The 19,593-nt window shown below is 43.8% G+C and overlaps 1 protein-coding gene across 2 annotated transcripts in view; it reads right to left on the minus strand.

Annotated features, from left to right (window-relative positions):
* Positions 1–865: 865 nt before the first annotated feature.
* Positions 866–19,593, minus strand: part of CASS4 (Cas scaffold protein family member 4) — a 53,836-nt gene continuing 35,108 nt past the window's right edge. For both annotated transcript variants that reach the window (XM_053242728.1, XM_053242727.1), the window contains 5 exons: positions 12,970–13,074; positions 10,187–10,336; positions 7,483–8,847; positions 3,431–3,511; positions 866–1,494 (listed from right to left, as the gene is read on the minus strand). In XM_053242728.1, coding sequence (XP_053098703.1) covers positions 1,081–1,494; positions 3,431–3,511; positions 7,483–8,847; positions 10,187–10,336; positions 12,970–13,074 — 2,115 coding nt within the window. In that variant the 3' untranslated portion in view covers positions 866–1,080. The remainder of the gene's footprint in view (positions 1,495–3,430; positions 3,512–7,482; positions 8,848–10,186; positions 10,337–12,969; positions 13,075–19,593) is intronic.

Below are 19,593 nucleotides of genomic sequence, written 5' to 3' on the forward strand. Positions count from 1 at the left end.
TGCCACATGTATAAACTGCCTCTGAATTTTCCTTTGTAGCAATCTGGAAGAGGTAAATGTGGCCCCAATCTGTTTCCTTGCAAATTATAGGAATAAGTGCTATAATACATATATCCACAATTGGAACAGAGTTGTGGTGATCATAAATAAGAGTCCTAGGCCACATTTGCACGTAACATGAAACCAGAGCCCCCTTCACTTCTGGTTTTGGAAACTGTACATCCAAATGCATGTAACCACAGTTTTGTCAGGAAATTGATCCGTGGTTTCCCTCCCCAAACTGTAATGTGTATCTTTGGTTTGCATAAGGTTTAGCTGCCTGTACCTAGGGAGCAAGAGGCTGCTGGTTCAAATCCCCACTGGTATGTTTCCCAGACTATGGGAAACACCTATATTGGACAGCATCAGTATAGGAAGATGCTGAAAGGCATCATCTCATACTGTGTGAGAGAAGGCAATGGTAAACCCCTCCTGTATTCTACCAAAGATAATCACATGACTCTGTGGTCGCCAGGAGTCGACACTGACTCGACGGCACAACTTTACCACCAGTTTTGCAGTGCCAGCATTACGTCCAAACACTAGCACCTCAATTTGTTTCCCATTCTTTAATTCTTCTGCCAAGGGATTTGAAACCGGAGGTCCTTTCACCTCATTTTGTTTTACGCGTGAATGCAGCCATAATCTTCTTGCTCCATCCCTGAACCATGGTTAACCAATATCTGCAACAGCCTAGAGAATTCCCAAACTTTTGTCCCACCATATAGTCAGCATTTGGGATGACCTTAGGAGCCTAATCATTGGCTCAGTGCACCTGTGGTCTTTTGAACAGCCCTGACTATTTAGATCTCTCAGCTTTGAAGCATTTTACCAAATATGTATATATATTTATTCTCACAACATCCCTTTGAGGTAGGGAGCTACAATACTATTATTCCCCTTGGGCAGGGATAGACTGACACACAAGCTCTTTAACAAAGAAGGAGTCTTGCTACACATCTAGAAATGAAACTCAGTTCTTTCCGTCGCTTTCAACCCTGCCAACACGTGTGTCCACCAAACGCCAGCAGAGCAATCACTTCATTCCATCATCGCTTGGAACTGCTGTATGTACTTAGACAGCCCATCAGCTTGATCCTGAAGTTCCCTTATGGCTTCGGGTTTTGGATATTGCATTGCAGCATTTTTGGTGGCAACTGCCAAATTCTTCAGCAAGCCACAAAACTGGCTGCTGCCACACAGGATCTCGTTTCGAGTGGCCTTCTCAAGGGCTTCCTGGCATAAGGCGTCCACCAACTTTTGCCCCACCATAATGATCAGTTTGCTCTGGGCTATGAAGACTTCAGGGCTCTGGTCATCACTGAGACTCTTGTGGAAGACACCAATGGCTCTCTGCACAGCACCAAAATACAATCTGCAGAGATCAGAGAGCACCACTTTCTGGGCTGAATCCTGCTTGCTCAAACTGTTGTGTTTCACTGTAGGTGGAGAACCCTAGAGAGGGGAAAATGAAAACAAGGCATATGTATTCCACAGCTATCAGAACAGATTGTGTAGCTCTTTCTAAAACACTTCCTCACATCTACTTATATTCAGGAACATAGGAAGCTGCCATATACTGAGTCAGACCCTTGGTCTATCTAGCTCAGTATTGTCTTCACAGACTGGCAGTGGCTTCTCCAAGGTTACAGGCAGGAATCTCTCTCAGCCCTATCTTGGAGATGCTGCCATGGAGGGCACTTGAAAACTTCTGCTCTTCCCAGAGCAGCTCCATCCCCTGAGCGGAATATCTTACAGTGCTCACATGTGGTCTCCCATTCAAATGCAACCAGGGTGGACCCTGCTTAGTTAACGGGACAAGTCATGCTTGCTACCACAAGATCAACTATCTATTAATGCTGACACATTCAGAACAACTCCAGTTAATAATTAATCACTCCTCTGCTATTTTGTTGACTACCCATTTGTTTCCAGGGTTAATTCAAAAGGCTGGCCTAGGTTCTGGCCTTAAACCTAAAATGATCTGGGACTAGGATACCTAAGAAATACCTCCTTCCATATAAACCTGCCCTAGTTTGAGATCAACAGCTATAGCTCTGTTCTCTATCCTACCACCATCAGATATCTGGTCGGTTCAAGTGTCAGGGCCCTTTCTGCAGTGGCACCCAGACTGTGGAATGTCTACCAGGGCAGATCCAACTGAAAACTGTGACTTCATCTTCTTTTTTTACTTTCATTTGTATTGGGTGTGTTTTAGACAGCCAACATCTATGAACAAAAATCAAAGATGAAAGCCTGGATTTACAGTGGTTTCAATCATCGAGTTTGGGACTGTTTTTTGTTTATTTTGATAGAGCCTTATGGAACTGCACATTATACATTCTATTATAAAATCAAAATCAGTGGAGCTGATGCAATGCAGCTCCTAAGAAAGCTCTTGTTCAGTATTGCACAGAGAGAGGAAGAAAATTCACTACATGTAACTTTTATCACCATAGGTCTGCTGCGATAGGGGAAGCGGCATCCCTTCTGTGCGATTCTTCCATGTGTGAGAGTTTTCTCATATTCTTGATAAGTTGCCATTTGAGGAGATCAAGTAACTATTAGCTTATCAGATTTACCACTGGTCAAGTTATGCTGTGATACAGGTGAGTAGATGGGATGGTAAATATTTTGTGGGCTAATAGACTGGAGTAAGAGGAAGAAATCTTGTACACTTTTCTCAATACAATTCAAGGGTTTTTTTGTTTTTTTTACAGATACTGTAGATACTGTTCATTCAATACTGGAATAAGAAAATGTAAGATTTTATACACACTTATGAATTGTTCTTGATGATATCAAGTTTACTGAACTGAATGCTGAATAAGATAAATTTTTAAATAATTGCAATTTAATATGAGTTTTTTAAATCAAGTTTTTACATTTTAATTTAAGGAAATCTTACTTGATAGATCATATGAGTTTTATTCAGTTTATTGATTAAATCTGCATATATTTGAATGAGAGAAAAACTGTTATAATGGAAAACACGCTTTCCTGTTATTTAGAAGATGCCTGCCTGTGTTGTCTTAAGATGCATTTTTCCTTCTCTGTCACACAGAAGAAATGCCTTCTCTAAACATTTTAATTTAATTAATTAATTAATTAATTAATTAACACATTTGTATACTGCCCAAAACGCAAGTCTCTAGGCAGTTTGCAACATGGCACTTGATGCCTATAGCTTTTAATTGACATAATAATAAATTAATGAATTAAAAACTATGCCTCTGGACTAATTGGAGGCCAATTTTAGTTGATCAAAGATATTTTAAGTCAATTAAGCAATCAGCTATATGCTACAGCTCTCATTATAATGATACAAGATGAATTTTCAAGAATTAGGCTCATTTCAGATTCCTGCTGAAACAGAAATCATTTTAAATACCTTTATTTTTAATTCCACATTCTTTCTTTCCATCTTGCTAGCTGAAGGAGAACGTTGTGCCTGTCCCAGTCCTAATGATTTCTGCAAAGGGGGAAAAAAGATGTCTTTATCACGTATAATATAGATGAAAGCTAGAGTTCTGACACTGATTTGTGTACTGTTGCTATCTTCAGCAGCACTCCGGAATATGTGATTTAGGGAACAATCCAGTAGGGTTGCCAGGTCTAGACAGTGAAAAAAGTTGATATCCATCACCAAAACAGTAGAAATAGAGGCCTCTTAACTAAAAAACAGTTTTCAAACAGTCTCCACTTAACATAAAATTTGCATATGTGTATTGGTATTATATATGCACGTTCTTATAAAAAATTGATCATTTGAATAGTGAGCACGGAACCGCACCTCTGCGGACCGGCACTGGGGAGCGGGGGCTCTTTAAGGGTGGGGGAGGGTGTACTTACCCCTCCCGCCGCTTTCCCCCCTCCAGCGCTCCCGGTTTCATAAGCTTTTGGGGCGGCAGGGTACCTTCCTGCCACCCCTTCCCCTGTTCCTCATCAAAAGGCTTCAAAAGCCTCACTGCGCATGCGCACATTGCGCACGCACAATGCAGGACGTGACGTGCATGTGCACGTGCGCAGTGAGGCCTTTGAAGCCTTTTGATGAGGAACAGGGGAAGGTACCCAGCTGCCCCAAATGCTTACAAAACCGGGAGCGCTAGAGGGGGGAAAGCGGCAGGAAGGGTAAGTACACCCTCCCTTGCACTTAAAGGTCCACCCACCCACCCCCGTGCCAAACCGGTTCCAGGTCCAGAAGAGATTCACCACTTTAAAAGGTGCCTTTTTAGTCAGTTAGCAGGCGTAACTGCTGACTGAGTAAAGTTAGCTAACTGCTAGCTTCCCACACTGCCACCACCACCAGGAAGCAAGCCGCACCTGTCGGGCCACCAATCCATGCTCCTGTATCACATGGTTCTGCAACCTGCCTCTGAAGCAGACCCCCCTCCCCTCACCCCGGCTTCCCCACCGGGGAAAAGAGGAGAAGAGAGCTGGTCTTGTGGTAGCAGGCATGACTTGTCCCCATAGCTAAGCAGGGTCTGCCCTGGTTGCATCTGAATGGGAGACTTGATGTGTGAGCACTGCAAGATATTCCCCTCAGGGGATGAAGCCGCTCTGGGAAGGGCAGAAGGTTCCAAGTTCCCTTCCTGGCTTCTCCAAGATAGGGCTGGGAGAGATTCCTGCCTGCAACCTTGGAGAAGCCGCTGCCAGTCTGTGAAGAACACACTGAGCTAGATAGACCAATGGTCTGACTCAGTATATAGCAGCTTCCTATGTTCCTATGTTGCACTGTATGGATGGTCAGGAGGAATGGGAAGAAGACAGAGGAAAACATGGGACCAAAGAGCAAACAAAATGTTCCAGCTGCTCCCTAGAACTTCGGACACCACAACGCATGCAAAAAAAGTCATTTGGTCCCCCAAATAGTCACAAGTCCACTATAAAAGTCCCTAGTTGGCAACCCTACAATCCAGGGCCATTCCAAATCAACAGATGTTCAATAACATGCTTCTTTGGGCATCCTGGGTACATTGCCCTAAGGCCTCACTTACAGCTGTTCCAGCAAAGGTTGCAAGTTCTAGACTAAACAGCCCTTTGGCATGAGTCCATGTAAGGGAGCTCCTTAAAAAGCATTCCTTGAATGACAGAAAGTGACACTCCTCCACTCCACAGGAGCACAGTCAAAACAGAATTGTGGGAATGGAGTACAGCATGTCATTTCCTGCTGGGGATGCTGGTACTTGTAGTCCCCAGCAGTGTTCCCTGTAACAAGGATTCCCAAATGTTGTTGACTACAACTCCCATCATCCCCAAGCAAAAGCCATTGCAGCTGGGGATTCTGGGAATTGTAATTTACAACATCTAGGAATCCCTGTTAGAGGGAATACTGGTCCCCAGCCAGTCCTTGGTAGGAAAAGATACCTGCCTTGTCTTGGAGCACCAGCTACTTCTGCCTTTCCTCTGCCTCTGGTTAAGTTTCTGGGGGACCTTAGTGAGACAAGGGGAAATGGAAGTGGCAGAGACAAGTGCTTTGCAAAGCATTGGCCACTCACAAAGCCCTTGAGGATTCACACACATTCAGTCAGAACAAATAAATCCTCAGCCCCTTTGGGTGCAAGCAGTGGGATGCTTGTGAATCTCTACTTCCATAACATGAGGAATCCTGTCCAAACACTCTCGGATTCCTAAGTTTTTTATGAAGTTATTTATAACTTGTCTGGTCTGTTCTCAAGAACCAACAAGGTTAGAACTTCACTCGAGGTTTGTTTGCTGTTGTTGTTGTTTTAAATAAAGACTGAGATTCTCTGAATTATGTGGGGGCAACCAGATTCTGTGTTTGAAAAACAAAGCATCCTAAGACTATATTACAATAATAATTGCTGTGCGATTATTTCTATTATTCGTGGTGAGAGCAGCATGTGAAACCCCCAAATATAATTTTGATGAACTACAGCAGATTACACAAATGGGGCACATGAGACCTGGTCTTGTGGTAGCGAGCATGACTTGTCCCCTTAGCTAAGCAGGAGCCGCCCTGGTTGCATATGAAAGGGAGACTAGAAGTGTGAGCACTGTAAGGTATTCCCCTCAGGGGATAGAGCCGCTCTGGGAAGAGCAGAAGGTTCCAAGCAGGAGTGTACCCTGTTTCCTCGAAAGTAAGACCTACCCCAAAAGTAAGACCTAGCAGTAATTTCTGATGTACCGCTAATTGCCCTAGTGCATTTTTGGGGGCTAAAATTAATATAAGACACTGTCTTATTTTCGGGGAAACATGGTAGGGAGGCTGGCGGCGGCCTGTGTGCAGCCGCCATCGTGGCCCCCTGGCCCCGCCCCCCGCATCTGATGTCAGATGCAGGGTCATGGTCTCCCTCCCAAATGCCTGCGTGGCCCCGTTTGGAAGGGAGATCGGCCCGTGCTGCATTGGCAACACGGCTGGGACCGCTCTCTCTGCCTTTAAGGCAAGGAGAGTCAATCTGGCCACGCTGCCAACACAGCACAGGCCAATTTCGGCTCCAAATGGGGCCGCGCGGCCCCATTTGGAACCCAAACAACACCCCCGCATCTGACGTCAGACGTGGGGGGGGGCATGTCTGGGTCCGCACTCACAGCCCCTGATTGGTGGCAGCCCTGGTTCTTTGAATCCGTTCACCCAATGGTGGCTCCGCCCCTGGTTCCAAGTTCCCTCCCTGGCTTCTCCAAGATAGGGCTGAGAGAGACTCCTGCCTGCAACTTTGGAGAAGCCACTGCCAGTCTGTGTAGACAAGACTGAGATAGATGGACCAAGGGTCTGACTCAGTATGTGGCAGCTTCCTATGTTTCTATATGTTCCTATATCTGGATTCGTTCCCAGCACACTGATAGCCCTTTGTAGTCACTGTATGTTTAAAGAGAGGTGAAAGGGTGAATTTCCATTCACTTTCTTCCAATTGTTCTCATGAGAGGCTGTCTAGCCATTAACATCATTTTTGCTGGTCAATGACCGAATAAACTTATAACTTAACTAACTCATTTTTGAGGCCCTGCTTGAAGTGCCCCCCACCTTCTGAAGTCCAGTGGGCGGCAACAGACTGCAAGGCTTTTTCAGTGGTGGCACCTCACTCTGGCAATCCATCTGACACCCAATTTTCACTGCCTTTAGATGACAGGGAACAACATGTTTATTTTCTTTCACCTTAATTGTACTTCGTTTGATTGTTGCTTTATTGCTTGTTGCTGATAGAGTCTTTTTAGTAATTTATTTTATTTATTTTAATTTGTTTGATTTATGGAGCTTTTTTTTTTTTAAGTGACTTTGTCTTTTTTTAAAAAAAAATGCTGTTAGCACCTCAAGGGTCTTAAGATTTAGGAGGAGGAGAAAATGGTTGTTGTTAGTCTTATTAATTTCAAATTGAGAATTAGGAGTGGAAATTATTTTGGTTTAATTAATCTGAAGTGAAAGGCATGATACTGTGCAAGCATCCCAAGCATGTTAGTTACTGTAAGCTGAGCTTCACTGACCTGTAACTGAACATTATCACAGTCGTCAGGGATGTCAACTCCTGACTTCTCCAAATAGGTACTGTTTTCTCTTGGCTTATCCAAAACGTTTCTTACAAGAGAATCATCTCCTATTCTCTGCTCGGAACTGTCCTTTTTCATTTTGTGCTCTACACCAATTCTCCGCTCGTGGCCATCTTTCTCCTTGCTGTTCTTTCTGAACAGTAGCTTCCCATTAGCTATGATGATGGACACAAATTTCTTGATGTCATCTGGAATGGTGCGGGCCACCATCACATACCGATCCAGATCGTCCAGGTTATCCTGTGGACTCTTAATTACCAGAACCTCAAGCGACCAATTGCAGGCATTCAGCGCTTCTCTTGTTTTTACCAGCCTCTGAAAAGAGTCAATGAGGCTGTTCAGCTGCTTTTTAATTCTTGCCTGCAGTTTACTATCAGAGACATAAGCCGCATTTCCTTCAACGGTTCGAGCAAAGTCCAAGAATTCTCCCAAAGAGACCTTTATGTGGTCAACTGCTCGACGGATTTCCTCAATGTTTTCCTTTAGATGTTCTTGATATCTCCACTTGCTGCTCACAAAGATCATTAGACTTGCAATTGAACTGGATACACTGTGCTGTAGCTTAGTCAGCGTTTCTATGGCTGAGTCAAGTTCCATAGTTGCTTCTTTAGGGGTGGGCTCTCTTGATAACAGCGGGGTAGAAGAAGGCGATGATGATGCTGTAAATTGAAAAAACTCTGTAGAAGAACTTGATGAGGTTGATATGGTGCTGGTCCTGCTGTCTGTACTTGAAACAGACAATCTGTCTTGGTCCAATTTGCCATCTCTGGTCACATGTAGAGGAAAAACATAAGTGTTGTCTTCAGAATTATGGTTTTCAACCCCTTTCTTTTCTGGTGAAGCAATAGGCGTTCCTTTTGGAATATCATAGAGCGTCTGATAGCTCTCCTTTTCAATCCTAGAGGACGGAATTCCCAGAGGAACAATATAGTTATCATTTTGATGCTGCAATAATGCATCGTGTGTGGATGGCACATCATAAAGAGGAATCTCTGGAGCACTTATTTTCCTTAGTACAGGTGGAACGTCATATACTTGTGAATTCACTGATTTATTGTGTATTAGTGGGTTGATTTGCATACCAGAATCAAACCTGGCTGATGGTATATCATAAAGGAAATGCTTAGCTGGGTAATGATTCTGTCTTAATCCCATTTTTTCCGGTGACACTGGTATATCATAGATCCATTCTGATTTGCGAAGGTTTGGCATAGTATTGTAATAATTCAAATGCTTTCCTTGATGTGCTGTTTCTGTAGCAGTGCCAAATTCTCTGGAGGCTGTTGGTGGGATGTCATACACCTGAAAAGCAGGGGGGGGGGAACTCCTTTACCATGTATGCAGAAGTAAGAATGGCTCTAGACCTCTAGTGCTTCAACTCTGATCCTATATACCCTCGCCCCCACGACCTCATTCCAGCCTGGCCTACCAACCTGGCCCGCTCTTCACGACAAAAGAGGATGCTCCAAAGGCCACTGCCGCGGCAGAGCAGCAGAGTGGAGAGTGGAAGAAAGGTTCCAGAACAGGAACTGGAAACCTCGGAAACAGCCTCTTTGTTTTGGGCTCCCCCCCAGTAGTGTGAGGTTTGTTCTGCACAGCACCTGCTGTCTGCTGGTGAAACACTAGCACTTGCAACTGGCATGACAGGTAGTATACAAATACAAATACGACAAACGTTTATATACTGCCTTGCAACAAAAGTTCCCAAAGCGGTTGACTTAGACATAAATGGTTGATCAATTTATGGTTGATTTTAAATTGTTGAATTGTTTTAACTTTTTAAATGTGTTTTGTTTTATGTTAACCGCCCAGAGACAAAAGCCTGGGTGGTATAGAAGTTTGATAGATAGATAGATAGATAGATAGATAGATAGATAGATAGATAGATAGATAGGGCTCCCTGTCCCCAAAGGGCTCGCAATCTAAAAAAGAAATGTAAGAGAGACACCAGCAACAGCTGCTGGAGGGATGCTGAGCTGGGGAAGGATAGGGCCAGTTGCTCTCCCCCTGCTAAATAAAGAGAATCACCACTTTAAAAAGGTGCCTCTTTGCTCAGTTACTAGGGGACTCTGTGGCCTCTCGATTGGGAAGACCTGATATAAGAGAGCTGGTCTTGTGGTAGCAAGCATGACTTGTCCCCTTAAGCGAAGCAGGATCCGCCCTGATTGCATACGAAAGGGAGACTAGAAGTGTGAGCGCTGTAAGATATTCCCCTTAGGGGATGGAGCCACTCTGGGAAGAGCATCGAGGCTCCAAGTTCCTTCCCTGCCATCTCCAAGATAGGGCTGAGTGAGATTCCTGCCTGCAACCTCGGAGAAGCCGCTGCCAGTCTGTGAAGACAATACTGAACTAGATAGACCAGTGGTCTGACTCAGTATGGCAGCTTCCTATGTCCCTATGAAGAGCTTCCCATTCTGCTGCCTGCACACTTCCATCTCCAGCCCTTGCTCCCACTGAAACCTCCAGCTCCAGGTCATGGATCTTGAGAGTCCAACAACACACACCCCCAGTCTGGATTTGAACTGGGCTGCCCCCAGCCCCAGCCTGGCCCCTTGGCTAGAGCAGGTCTGCAGACAGAGCCTGACACAGGCCTCATGACTGACATCAATGTATTTACTCAGGCTTCATGAGTGGCACTTACGTTGCCCTCCGGAGACTCCTGCCTTTTGTGCGTTCTGGCCTTTTCTGGACTCAGCGGGGTATCATAGAGCTGCAGTGCCTTTTCCAGGCAGCATTCCGCGAAGGGGAATTGTTTGGAGCCCTTTCTAGAAGAAGGCGGAGTGGCAAGACCCTAATTCGATTTTTTAAAAAAGAAGTTAAACTGTAAATTGCCCAGAAATATACAGGAATCATTTATACGTTTCCTTTAATGCATGCACATCAGAGATTCTTTAACTGGGTCATTGTGAGCCCCCGTTAAGTCTCACCATGCTGAAAACAGGACAGAGAGATGACCCAACAGCAGACACTTACATTGAGGGCTTCCTACATTCTGTATCTCTGCAACTGCCCCAGGCCAGAATGGAATTTGGAACAGGATCTAGACTCCTCAGCATTGGGGTGCCTGAGCTTGCACTAGGAATCTCATGACCTATGATCTAGCCTAGATTGTGCTTACAGCTCCCAGACAGTTGGGATGTACAGCACCAGTCCCTGTGGTTGGCAGGCAGTGTGAAACCTAGGCAGCTGAACTGCTGACCTCAAAGATCCTGGGTTAGTAAAAGTTCACTCCAGATCTCAACTCAGATACCACGGTCCACAGCCCTGGTTTGGCCCTGACAATGTTTACTTTTTTAAAAAAAAAAAAAGATGCTAGTCCTTATAACTGCAAAGATAAATGTGAAAACATAGGCAGAGCCCAGGGGAAGCTCTGAAGCTAGGGGTCACTAAGCAGAACTTTTAGGGATACTAAGCAGAACTAGTATTAAGTACACATTTTTGCCTTATCCATACTCCACTGAGTATGGACAAGGCAAAAATGTGTACTTAATACTACTACTATTACTACTATTTATATCCCACTCTTCAACCAAGGTTCACAAAGCGGTTTATGTTGAAAAATAAATAATACATAAATAAGATGGTCCCCTTTCCCCAAAGGGGGCTCACGATCACAATCTAAAAAGAAACGTAAGGCAGATATCAGCAACAGCCAATGGTGGGATGCTGTGCTGGGGTTAGATAGGGCCTGTTGCTTTCCCCTACCCCCAGCTAAATATAAGAGAACCACCACCTTAAGTGGCGCAGCAGGGAAATGACTTGACTAGCAAGCCAGAGGTGTTGGTTCAAATCCCCACTGGTATGTTTTCTAAACTATAGGAAACACCTAAATTGGGTAGGAAGGTGCTGAAAGGCATAATCTCATACTGCATAGGAGGAGGCAATGGTAAACCCCTCCTGTGTTCTACCAAAGACAACCACAGGGCTCTGTGGGTGCCAGGAGTCGAAATCGACTTTACCTTTACCACTTTAAAAGGTGCCTCTTTGCCCAGTTAGCAGCAACAAACAACCTATTATAATGGTGTATTGAGAGCAGATGGGCACTAGATGGCAGAGTGACCTAATTAACACATCTCTGGACTCAAATATGTATTTGTTTAATGTGTTGGCTACAGTATGTTGTGTGTTCAGCCACTAAAATTACAACAGAACTTTAAGAAACAGGTTTGAAATGGGTGTGCTACGTGATACCAGTGATGTCATCAGCGCAAGCTAATAGTTCCCATAGCTGTAGTCGTTGTACAGATGCCCCTCCAAGCTGCAAGAGACCTGTTAGCTGTGTGGGGAGGGGGGGAGCTCAGAGAAAAGTGACAAGTGAGTTGCAGTTTGCTTGGGGAACATGATTTTATTATTGTTTTAATACTTCTATGGGAAATCACCTTGGGATATTTTATGAAAGGTGGTATATCAGGGTTTCTTAACCTTGCCCCCCCCAAGATGTTGTTGGACTACAACTCTCATCATCCCCAGACATGGTCTTTGTGGCTGAGGATGATGGGAGTTGTAGTCCAACAACATCTGGGGGCCCAAGGTTAAGAAACCCTGTGGTATATAAATATAACAATAAATAAATATAAATCATTTCCCTGGAACTAGTTATAAGAAAGATGTTGGACTTCTCTGCAATACAGTGATAACTGCATATTGGCTGGGCAAGAAAACTATAACTTGGAAAGGCCAGATTCACTGAAATGACAATTAAAAGTTGCCTACTGCCAGGACTGGCAAATGGTAGGCAAGCCAGGAAGGAATCAGACAGGCAGCAAGCAAGCAAGCAGTCTGGAACTCAGGCTGTGCTGAGCAACAAACTGAGGAGGCCAAAAACCACAGCTTTATGGGGCCAGGTGATTTATTTCTAGTATCATCTTACCCATGCTGACCTGGTAGTGGTCGTGCTTCTTTCTGGCCATCTGTGGTGATGGGGCTGAGCTATAGTAGATAGCAGAGGAGCTATGGTTCCTCCAGCAATTTATTATAGGGGACTAGAGCAGGGGTTCCCACCCTGTGGTACTTCAGATGTTCCTGAACTACAACTCCCATCAGCCACAATAAATTGTTACGGGGGTGATGGGCATTGTAGTTCAGCAACATATGGAATACCATTGATTGGGAACCCCTAGCCTAGAGAATAAGACACCTGGGGCTTGCTGCTAGTGCCTCCTGTTCCTCTGGTGCCTTGCATCTCCTCAGATCAGGGGCAGCCCTTTCATGAGGCAAGGTGAAGCAGTCACCTCCAGTTTCCATTTTTCATGCTACATAGGAGTTTATAGCCCAGACAAGCTGATTACAAATGTTAGCAATTTCACAGATTTAATTGTCTTTAGTACTGAGCTTCAGATGGGGAAATTGAGGAGCTGAGAATGATTTTCAATCCAGGGCCTGCTCTTATCCGATGGACACATCTACCAACACAGCGGGACTTACCTGGGTGAATAAGGATACACAGCGCTGTGGGGATGGGACATCATAGGTATCACTTTTGCTTTTCAGTGCAGATGCCCAAGTTGCTCTGGGAAGAGTGATGAGGTGCTACAGAGAAGAGAGGGGAGAAAAATGATGAGGAAGTTGAAGTGAACTTAAGGGTTCTAGGAACTTTTTATGAGTTCAGTAGCTATTGTTGAAAGGACACTTTGGTGGATCGTGGTTAACCTTGTGTCAGTAGTCACTTGAAAACAACTGGGTGTCTGCCAGTAAAACTGAATTCATTCTTCACAGAGTATTTTCTTCTTTTTGGCAATTCCTGCTAGACTGTTTCTCCGAATTACTGTGGAGCGAAAGAGAGAAACCTTTGTGGCTATTGAACAGGCAGGTGCATAAGGTATCAAAGAATCATCTACTGAATAATAGTGGGAAGAATTTCTCCTTCTCCATGTTTTCTTCTCTGGGTAGATTGCTAGTTAAACAAGATAATATAAATTTAGAGATATGAGGCTAACATCTTGATTAATATACAATACAATGGATATTTATATACTGCTTTTCAACACAAGTTCCCAAAGTGGTTTACAGAGATATAAATAAATAAATAAATAAATAAATAAAATGGCTCCTTGTCCCCCAAAGGGCTCACAATTAAAAAAAAAAAGAAACATAAGATGGACACCAGCTACAGTCACTGGAGGTACTGTGCTGTGGATGGATAGAGCCAGTTACTCTCCCCCTGCTAAATAAAGAGAATCACCCCTTATAAAAGGTGCCTCTTTGCTCAGTTAGCAGGGGATTGCATGGATGCTAACAAAGCATCCATGTTTTAGATCCTATGATCTGCCCCACTTGCTAAATTCTAAGTGCAGTTGTATAAGAGAGCTGATTGATTGATTGATTGATTAAGTGCCATCAAGTTGGTGTCGACTCTTAGCAACCACATAGATCGATTCTCTCCAGGATGATCTGTCTTCAACTTGGCTTTTAAGGTCTCTCAATGGTGCCTTCATTGCTGTCGTAATTGAGCTGGGTCTTCGCATAATGTGTCCGAAGTATGATAATCAAGAGAGATGAGAGAGCTAGAGCACCAATATTCTGGAGCACTCTCCAAAAGTAGCTGCTACTACTTTTGCCAAGGATCGCTATCCTTTTATCACCCCGCAGTGGTTTAAAGCTCTTTTGCCCATCTGCTGTATTCTGGGTGGTTTCCAGATAGCAAGCTTTACACCCCCAAAAGTGGTGTAAACTGCAACGTTTTGTGGTGCCGATTTAAAACTGTGGTGGAAACCGGTGCCTCCTACAACGGGCAAATACAGCTATTTTTCTGCAATGCAGATGCAACGTTATAGCACTGTAAAGTAAAAGTAAGTGTGCCCTCAAGTCGGTGTCGATTCCTGGCGACCACGTAGTCTGGGGAACATACCAGCAGGGATTCGAACTGGCAACCTCTGGCTTGCTAGTCAAGTCATTTCCCCACTGCACCATTAGGTGGCTACTTATAGGGCTGTAACACAGCGGAAAAAACACGAAAGAAGGCATTGGAAATATGAGCAGCAGCACCTTGCCGTGTGCGGTGATGTCAAGACACAGGCAGTGCGAAAGGAAACTTAAGGGATACGTCACGACACTGTGGTAGCATGCAATCTGGAAAGCGCCCTGTATTCATTTAGTCTGCAACAGCCTGTATTAAAGTAGCTTTAAAAATATTTGGCAGGGATTTCTTGAGCTGTTTGGAGATTAATAGTACCTTTTGTTTGCTAAAATCACTCCCAAAGACTGATTTTATGTTTGTACAGTTAATTTGTTGCTGTTTGCTTTATTTCCACCCTTCTACTTTAGTCTGTATATTTGCTGCTTCACTGATTATTGCAATCCCAAATTTCCTAACGTTAGAATTCCTTTGGCAGGGGAAAGGACAGGTGAGCTTAAAAGGGAAGGAAGTGTGGTAGAGAAGGAGGGATTTGGGGGTGGTCCCTGGATGGAGGAGACCATTGTTTTGCTGCTTGGTTTAACCTTGCATAGTCTACAAAGGAAATAATTGCCTACCAGTAGGTGAGGACTGTCATTGACTGGGCAAAGTCACTTTGCATAGATTATACTTATAGGCAAGTTTAAAAAATTAAATCTATGTAATAGAATGTTTTATTAATTTAAAATAAGATTATTAATAAATAATGCTTATTTATTTAAGAGGCCACCTTCTTTATCATGAACCCAGCCACTGTTTTATAGCTGCTTCCTTCATACACACAAGGAAATCTTAAGTATATTTAGCCAAAGGTTTGTTCAGGAACAACTCAATTTTCTCCATCTCCTTCCCCTCCCTTTTCCTCTTGAATCCTCCCGCACATTCTCTACAAGGCGTTTTCCAGATTACCCGCTCAACAGCAGTAAATGGTTCAGTGTGGGCAGAGTGCATTGAAACCATAAATAAAGGCTGTTGCGCAAAGCCACCAGCAGGGGGAACAGTCTTGCAAAAACACCACAACGGGAAAATACAGCTTTCTTTCTTTTTTTCTTTTTTTTTGCACCGCACATGCGACATTATAGGATTGTGATGCAGCAATAAAATCGGAAAGAAGACTTCAGAAATGTGAATGGCACCTTGCTGACAGCGCAGGAAGTTCAATGTCAAAACACAGACAGTTCAGAGGCACACTTAACAGACACATAGTGACACTGTTCTAGTGTCCAACCTGGAAAGCGCTCAGGATCCCCTTTGGGAGAAATGTCCAAAGAAACAAATTGCAAAAGATTACTGAATAGAAAACAGCACACCCCTCCCCTTCATAATAACCAAATATTTAATTGATTTAAAATCAAATGACAAAGTCCTGAAGTCTTTTAGGTGGTCTCCCGTCATGTACGCTTCTTTTAAGTCCTGGGTTCTTGGGCACAGGAGCTGTTTGGTCTTCTAGTACCGAGGATCGTCCACCACCGTCACCAGCTTCATCTGTGAGGTCAAAATGGATGCAAGATCATATTCCTATCTTCACTTGAACTCAGACTACCTTCCCACTTGCCTTAGTGTATGAGTGCTGGAAAGTCTCAAACTGTTCCATTTCTTCCCACATCCAATATGACACAATCTCCTTGGATTCTGATTATTTGTTTTGGTCCAGAATATCGGGAACATCCCTTTCTCATTTTATAAGGCAGCTGTACTCAAACAAAAACCCCCACCTGAATTTACACCCCATTTCTGATCTACATACAATTTATATTTTTGTTGCTTCTCCCTTCTCTGCATCCTCAGGGTGAGAGTTGTTGCCACTGGTAAGGTTGGTGGCAGCTTTGCATCCTCTCAGTAGTTCAAAAGGTGTTTTTCCTGTAGTGGGAGTGGAATAAGCAAATAGAGTTTCATGGATTGCCTCTTTCCAGGGTTATTGTTGTGTAGTAGCCAGTTGTAAACTTTCTTTTACTAATCTGTTCATTCTTTGCACTAAGCCATTCCCTTGAGGATGGTACAAGGAAAGAGCCTTGTGTTTTATCCCATGGTTATGCAAATATTGCTCCATTTCAAATGAGGTAAGCTGAGTCCCACTGTCAGTCACCAGTTCTTTAGGAAGACCTTTCCTCGTGAACTGGATCACCTTGTTTGTAGTCATGTTGTCAGCAAATGAATCTTCTGGCCACTTGGAATAATAATCCACCACCACTATAACAAATCTTTGTTTTATTATTATTGTTTTTCAAATTTGTATACAGCCCCAAACATCCATCTCTGGGCAGTTTACGACAACATCAAACAGATTAAAAATGAAGACCTTAAAACAATTTAAAACCACAGTCCAGTGGAAAAGCTTGGGTGAAATTTTGCAGGCTGGCTATCAAAAGGCCCCACTTGGGATACTTTACTGAAGTCAAGGGAGTGGTAAAAGTCTTCTGCAATTTGTCAGATGCAGCACAAGTCATACAGTGCCAGATTACATTTTCAATGTGTTTGTCCATAGCTGGCCACCAAAGACTTTCTCTGATTCACTATGTAGTCAAGCTCATGCCCAGGTGACTTTCATGGGCGATTTTGATCACTTTTGCTTGGAGGTTGGCATTACCAAACAATCAGTCCTAAGCACCAGCTCATTGGAAAGAGACCACTCACTCGCTATGTTTGTGTACGGTTGAAAATGTTCAGGTACCCTGTTTTTGCATGGCCGTCTATTATGTAGATAAGGTTTAAATGCAATAAGCACCCGGTCAGCACTGAGGACCGCTTTCCATTCATAAGATGTGATCACTCCATGAGTGGATGAAAATATTTGTGCAATTACTATTCCTTCATCCTCGTGGGATCTCCTCTTGGCCTGGAAGTGGAAGTTGAGATAAACAATCTACCGTTGCATTCTGAAGACTTGGAAGATATTCCACGTGGAAATCAAAATCCATAAATCTGGTGATCCATCTGGCTATTCTTGGGGTTGCTTGACTTGATCACTGAGCAGTAAATAAAGCAGATAGGGGCTTATGGTCTGACCGTAAATTTTCTACTCCACAAGTATGTCCTGAAGTGTCTCACCTCCCAGAGCCTCTTTTTTAATGACAGAATACTGTCACTGAAATACAGTATCAGGGGATGGAGTCGCTCTGGGAAGAGCAGAAGGTTTCAAGTTCCCTCCCTGGTTTCTCCAAGATAGGGCTGAGAGAGATTCCTGCCTGCAACCTTGGAGAAGCCGCTGCCAGTCTGTGAAGATACTGAGCTAGATAGACCAATGGTCTGACTCAGTATATGGCAGCTTCCTATGTTCCTATGTATATATCAGGAGGTATATAAATATGATGAATAAATAAATGTGCTGGGAAAAGGGAAATAAAAGAACAGTTTGAAATGTGTAGGATTTCAAATTCAAACATTCATTTTACTGAGTAATTATCATATGTGGTGAATTTGAATCTGAGCAAGATCTTCTGCTTCTCGTGGGCATGATGTTGTATTTGAATTATTGATCTGATTGAGTGTGATAAATGTGTTCTCAACAGTTAAAATCTAAGGATTACATTCAGAATTTCTGCTACAGATTTTTTTTTTAAAAAGTCAAACCTTTCCTGCAGCATATTTCAGTGTAAAATCCAGAAAGCTGCAAACCTTTCACCCAACATATTCTGGTGTAGTTCATAAGAAAGGTGCCTCATAAGAAAGGTGCTCTAGGCCCCTGATCATCTTGCTTGCCCTCTTCTGCACCTTTCCCAGTTCTACAATGTCCTTTTTTAGTTCTGGTCACCTCATCTAAAAAGGACATTGTAGAACTGGAAAAGGTGCAGAAGAGGACAACCAAGATGATCAGGGGCGTAGAGCACCTTTCTTATGAGGCAAGGCTACAACACCTGGGGCTATTTGGTTTAGAAAAAAAGAAAACTTCAGGGAGATATGATAGAGGTCTATAAAATCATGCATGGAGTGGAGAAAGTGGATAGAGAGAAATTCTTCTCCTTCTCACATAACACTAGAACCAGGGATCATCCCATGAAATTGATTGCCAGGAAATTTAGGACCAACAAACGGAAGTACTTTTTCACACAATGCATAATCAACTTGTGGAATTCTCTGCCACAAGATGTGGTAACAGCCAACAACCTGGATGGCTTTAAGGGGGGTTTGGATAACTTCTTGGAGGAGAGGTCTATCAATGGCTACTAATAGTCGGAGGGCTATAGGCCACCTCCAGCCTCAAAGGCAGGATGCCTCTTGAGTACCAGTTGCAGGGGAGTAACAGCAGGAAAGAGGGCATGCCCTCAACTCCTGCCTGGGGGCTTCCAGCGGCATCTGGTGGGCCACTGTGCGAAACAGGATGCTGGACTAGATGGGCTTTGGGCCTGATCCAGCAAGGCTGTTCTTACATTCTTATGTAGTTCATTCAGCTAATTTCAGTGGCAGGATGGTGCATGCAAAATGTGTATCTGTCGATAATTGGGAAGTATAACTTGCTTTTCCACGAACACACCCACAAACAAAAACTCTGCAGAAAATCTGTAAATAGATTATGACAACATCAGACACGTCACCCCAGGAAGTTTCCATGCGGTGTGGGTGGTGGTGGTGGAGGTGGTGTCAAAAGTTGAAATAGGATGTTGCAATGCTAAAAAGATTGACTGGTTGAGGAAGGGAAGTGACCCCTTGATCACAGCTCCAGTCTCACTCACACTCACGGTGTTCCATGGGCAGGACACAAGTTAAAGAGCAAGCAGCACAGCCTTCCAAAGGCCAGCAATGGCTCCACCAAATTTTGCCCAGGAATGTTTAGGTTTGGGCCGGCCTCCCCCTCTGATTTCGTATCCTTTGCTTGTTGACCTGTCCCCAGACTCATCATAGCCAAAGATGCTCTCGGGATGGGCTAAGACTGCTTGAGTCTGGGGCAGTGGGAGTGGAAATCATAACTCCTTGTGAAGCAGTGGGAAACTAAATGCAAGTAAGTGGGCACATTTTAATTTAAAAAGTGCCAGCATCCACCAGTTAGAAGCAAGTTTGCTTGGCACAGAACGAGTGGAGAGGACACAGCCTGGATGTTTTTATCCACAGTTGTCTCTTGTAAAAAGGCTAGAGAAGTATGTGATCTTGGCCTGGTCTACACATGCAACAAAATTAGGTGGTAAAGTCCTGAGGGTGGTAGAATGGAGAAGTACCATTGC

The sequence above is a fragment of the Hemicordylus capensis genome, chromosome 4 (assembly GCF_027244095.1).
Source record: "Hemicordylus capensis ecotype Gifberg chromosome 4, rHemCap1.1.pri, whole genome shotgun sequence".
Lineage (NCBI taxonomy): Eukaryota > Metazoa > Chordata > Lepidosauria > Squamata > Cordylidae > Hemicordylus > Hemicordylus capensis.